The 4911-nt window shown below is 49.1% G+C and overlaps 1 protein-coding gene across 2 annotated transcripts; it reads right to left on the bottom strand.

The window, feature by feature from the left end:
* Positions 1–379: 379 nt before the first annotated feature.
* On the bottom strand, positions 380–2381 carry LOC125512545 (proline-rich receptor-like protein kinase PERK9). 2 transcript variants are annotated; one of them, XM_048677645.1, is made up of 3 exons: positions 2028–2381; positions 1227–1958; positions 380–439 (listed from the first exon to the last, which is right to left on the bottom strand). In XM_048677645.1, the coding sequence occupies exons 1-3, from the start codon at positions 2063–2065 to the stop codon at positions 412–414; spliced, it is 798 nt and encodes a 265-aa protein (XP_048533602.1). In that variant the 5' UTR covers positions 2066–2381; the 3' UTR covers positions 380–411. The 2 variants fall into 2 exon arrangements, with proteins under 2 accessions (XP_048533602.1, XP_048533603.1); XM_048677646.1 differs by having other exon boundaries at positions 2033–2381.
* Positions 2382–4911: the final 2530 nt, after the last annotated feature.

Genomic DNA, 4911 nt, shown 5'->3' with positions numbered 1-4911 from the left:
CACCAGGCATAAGGCCGAGCCTTCCACCCTTTACCAAGTATATAGATGCATTAATTAAATAAGAGATATTGTGATATCCCAACAAATATCCATGTTCCAACAAGGAACAAACTCCAATCTTCACCTGCAACTAACAACAATATAAGAGGGGCTGAGCAAAGCGGTAACATGGTCAAACAACGGTTTGCTAGGACAAGGTGGGTTAGAGGCTTGGCTTAACAATATGGGAGGCATGATAAGCAAGTGGTAGGTATCACAGCATAGGCATAGCAAAAGAGCGAGCAACTAGCAAGCAAAGATAAAAGTGATTTCGAGGGTATGGTCATCTTGCCTGAAATCCCGCAAGGAAGAAGAACGAGTCCATGAATAAGGCAAACGGACGTAGTCGAACGGGTCCTCACAAACGCGACGTTATCGGAACCAACCCGAAGAAGCAACACTGGAAAGAAGCACACAACATAGTAAACAACCAACACATAATCATGGCATGACGCACAACCAAGTATGATGCATGTCTGGTTTAATGATACATGGCATGGCAAAGTGCACAAACAATCCTACAAATTAAGTGGAGCTCAATATGCAACGAGTTGCATATTGATAGAACACCACATTCTAGTTATTTAGTTCGATCTCGTTTATGTACCCAACAATATTAAATGTTGTTAAACATGGCAAGAGGGTGAAGCAAAAGAAACTACCTATCTAGACAAGTTTAAATGAGGACGGAACAACAAGCAACAAGTCCGGAAAAATCCTCATGAGCATAATTATGGATTTGGTACTGTTCTGCCCTAAACCATATTTTATAGTTGTTAAACATGCAAAGAGATTCCACCATGTTAAACTATGCATTTTTCTACCCCATTTACATATAAAGTTTATACAATTTGGAGCTATGGTTATTTAGTTATGAATTAAAGCATTTTAACATGGCATAGAGAAAAAATTAATCAAACAACATTTTAAATATTTTAAACATGGATGAAAATTGCATATTATGAAACTAGACAAGATTCTAAGCATTTTTCATATATTAAGTTTTTACATGTGATGCTTAGTTTGTGAGTTAAAATATGCATGATTTTAGGGGTCTAAACTGCAAAACTGCCGTTCTCTGGAATAATAACTAAATCGCGGAACTGGAAAAAAACAGATATCGGGCCGAAACTGAATGGCCCAACAGTGCGCAGGGGCAGACGGGTAGATGGGCTGGGGTTTCTCACCATGGGCCAAAGCCCAGATCTGGAGAGGTAGGCCGGCCTTGCTGGAAAAGAAAAGGTGGGCCGGCTCGGTCAAAACGGAGGGAGTCAAGGCGGGCACCGCTACTCGTCCTCAGCGCAGAGAAGCAGGGCGCGGCGGCTGCAGAGGTTCGTCTCTGCTCGAAGCAGAGCAAGCGGAGGCCGGCGACGGTGGACTTGGCTAAGGGCGGCGCGCCAGCGTGGGTAGAAGAAGTAGACGCGGAAGTTGGCGGCATGGGTGACACGGATCCGGGCGGTGGAGGTCGTCGGGGTCCTGTTCCCTGCCGAATCGAAGCAGAGGCGGCTCCCTGTACTTGGCGGGGCGGCGGGGAACCGAACCGATCCGGCCGGAGTTGAGGTGGAGGAGGCAGGGCTTGCCGGCGGCGTGGCTGGATGCGGAGGTCCGCCTGCTGCGGTGGCTCAAGGAAGAGATGACGAAGGGGCGCGGCTCGAGGCGCTGGACGGCGAGGCGAGGACTTGGCGAGGCGGTGACCTGCGGGATTCACCGGCATCTGCACTCGCGGCAAACAGGGCGACGCAGGCGCGGCAACAGGGAGGCCGGCGGGACGAGCAGGATGGAGAGGATGCAGCAGCGGGGTTCGGATCCCACAGCGGACTCCAACGATTTGGCGGGGCGGCGGGTCGACGCGGACGAGCGGACTTGACGCGCGTGCGGTCCAGGCAGTCGGGGTGACGACGCCTTGGAGGCACGGTTCCCTGCGAGAGAGAGGAAGCAGGGAGATGAGAGGGAGAGAGAGAGAGGGAAGGGAAAGGCAGGGGAGCTACTGGACCGGCGACTGGACTCCGACGAGTCGCTCATGCATCGGGACGAGGAGGTTGCGGCCTCGAGGAGAAAGCAGAGGAGGAGCTCCTCTCTTGTGGGCTTGATCGAGGCAAGGAGGAGGATTTGGTGGTGGCTGGCTGGTGGATCGGGAGGAGGCTGCGGGATTGGCCAGATGGGGAATTCAAGGGAGCGGAGGTGGGTGGATCGGGGAGTATCCCGATGAGAGAGTGGCCGCGGCCGAAAGGGAAAGATGGGACAAGTGCCCTCGGTTTTAGAGTTTTGTCCCGGTTTAGACTAAGGCGTATATATAAGGAAAAAAGGGGAGAGTTTAGGGGCTAATCCGTCCCTCCGATTAAAATCGAGCGGTCGAGAAAAATACACTAGGAAGCCCAAATAATAAAACGGAGACGTTTTGTAGATGTTTGGGGATAATCCGGACCCAACAGTGACGACTGCCCGGGTCGGGTCCGGGACAGCTTTTCGGACGCGCGCGCAAGGAGGCTACGGGCTGATGAGAGAGGTTAGGTTGGGCCCGACGGTAGGTAGTGGACTGTGTAGAAGGCCTCAGGTTGAGAAAAGAGAAGAGAGAAAGGCCCGGCGATTGTTTCTGAAGACCGAAAACGTCCGACGTTAGACCGGCTATATTGTCGCGATAGTTATCCGTTGGGGCGTCAAACGAACTCCGAACGTGATGAAACTTGGCAGGCGGCCTATCTACACTATAACAACACCGCATACCAACTTTCAACCCATTCCGAGAACATTTTCCGGTCACTTATAAAATAATATTTCGGACGTGTCGCGGGCGCGTGCAAGGGTGTCTGGACTCAGAACGGACAACGGAAGAAACGGGGAGGCCGGGACGGATGCAAGTTTTGAAAACATGATGATGTAATGCACATGATGACATGGTAAGATGCAACACGCAAGCAAATGACATGGCAACGTCGGCGAATAACTGAAAGACACATGGCGCATCGGACTCGGGGCGTCACAAAGATGCTTAGCCCACCCACGCAAGAAACTTCTCAAGTGCCTTATCTTATTCTGCCAACGCTCAACTGCGGTCCTACCTCCTGCATCCTTAGCCCATTCCCTGGCTATCAGATCGAAAAGGCCTTCTCGTTCAAACCATGCCATTTCGAACGAAAATGAATTTTTGTTCCCCATGCGAGTGGCCTCACCAGAGTCCACGAGCAAAGGCGTGTGGTCAGAAATACCGCGCGAAAGCGCCTGGACCGTAACCAAAAGAAATTTCTGTTTCCATTCGACGCTTGTAAGGACTCGATCCAGCTTCTCAAACGTCGGATTTGGCAAAGTATTTGCCCAGGTAAACTTTCTACCCGAAAGCTCTATCTCTCGCAGATCCAATCTTTCAATTATGGTATTAAACATGAACGACCACCTGCCGTCGAAGTTATCGTTGTTCTTTTCCTCTCTTCTTCTAATAATGTTGAAATCACCCCCAACCAGGATTAGAAGCTGCTCGAAACCGCAAATTCTAACGAGGTCTGCCAAAAACTCTGGTTTGAGTTCGGGCTATGCGGCACCATAAACCACCACTAGAGCGCAATTAAACCCATCGGCCTTCGACCTAACCCGGAACTTAACTGCAAAATCTCCCATCACTACACTTCGGACTTCCATCGAATCGCATCTAACTCCAAGTAAGATCCCACCCGATCTTCCTCTCGGAGGCAAGCAATGCCAATCGAAATCGATACCGCCCGATAAATTACTAAGAAACTGGGGAGAGAAATTATCTCTACCAGTTTCCGAGAGTGCAATAAAATCCAACCTATGCTCGATAGACGCATCTGCAAGAAATCTTCTCTTAGCCAAGTCTTTCAGACATCTGCTATTCCAAAAGATTCTTTTCATATTTCACCATGAAATTTTTTAGTAGTACGAATCCTAGCACTCCTACGCACCGCCGATGCAAGATAGATCTTCCGCTTCCACTTGCGTTTAGGCTTGTTTTGATCCTCCACCCGATCCTCACAACCGGGCTCCGTGGACCTAACTACTTCATCATCAAAGGTATCATCCTCTACCTCTGACTCAGGATTGGATGGTACAAGATCCGCACAAAAATTATCGAGTACCCTGACCCCCAACGCATCTATCTCAGAATCATTTATAGGCCTGACCGCAGCTAAGTGACGAATCATTTCTAAAGCTCGTTCCGCTTCCAAATCCAGAATATCATTTACGAAATTGGAGATTTCACTATCATTTCTTCCTAGTGAAACTCCTAATTGACTTGCATTATTAATAATCTCATTATTAGAAAAATGCAGAATGAAATTAGAGGTATTGACTGACATACCAATAGTGACATCAATGTCACGAAGCTTGGCCGCCCTCATGACGCACCGCTGATGCATGTCATCAACCTCCGGGTGGTCCTGGAGACGACGGCTCATCCGTCGCCCCTCAAAATAAGAGACATGGACCATGCATAAACATAACAGCGGAAACATCAGCTGTGACATTCTCATAACATCATGTTTGAACCATGTCCAAGATTGCACACTTCCTACTTATCACATCCATGACATAATAATCCATAGAAACTGGTTCAAACGACTTATCAGCTGTGACATAATAATCCATAGAAAATGGCTCCTGATAGCGTCTCTCCACGAATGAAGCTTGCGCGAAAGAAACCAACCAAACAAACAAAAAGGTCGATTTTCGGCTGGAATCACCAACAAACATGCGAAATCCCCGCCAAGAACGAACCTTTTGATCCAAAAAACCTAGCGCCGACATCGCGGGGCTTCGACGAACCGCACCCTGTCCGACGAAATAGACGCAAAGCAGAGGGGGGAGACCCCCAAACCGCAAAACCCCACAGCCCCAAGACGCCGAATCGACAAGAAC

The sequence above is a fragment of the Triticum urartu genome, chromosome 6 (genome assembly GCF_003073215.2).
Source record: "Triticum urartu cultivar G1812 chromosome 6, Tu2.1, whole genome shotgun sequence".
NCBI lineage: Eukaryota > Viridiplantae > Streptophyta > Magnoliopsida > Poales > Poaceae > Triticum > Triticum urartu.
This window is presented reverse-complemented; position numbering and strand designations above follow the sequence as displayed.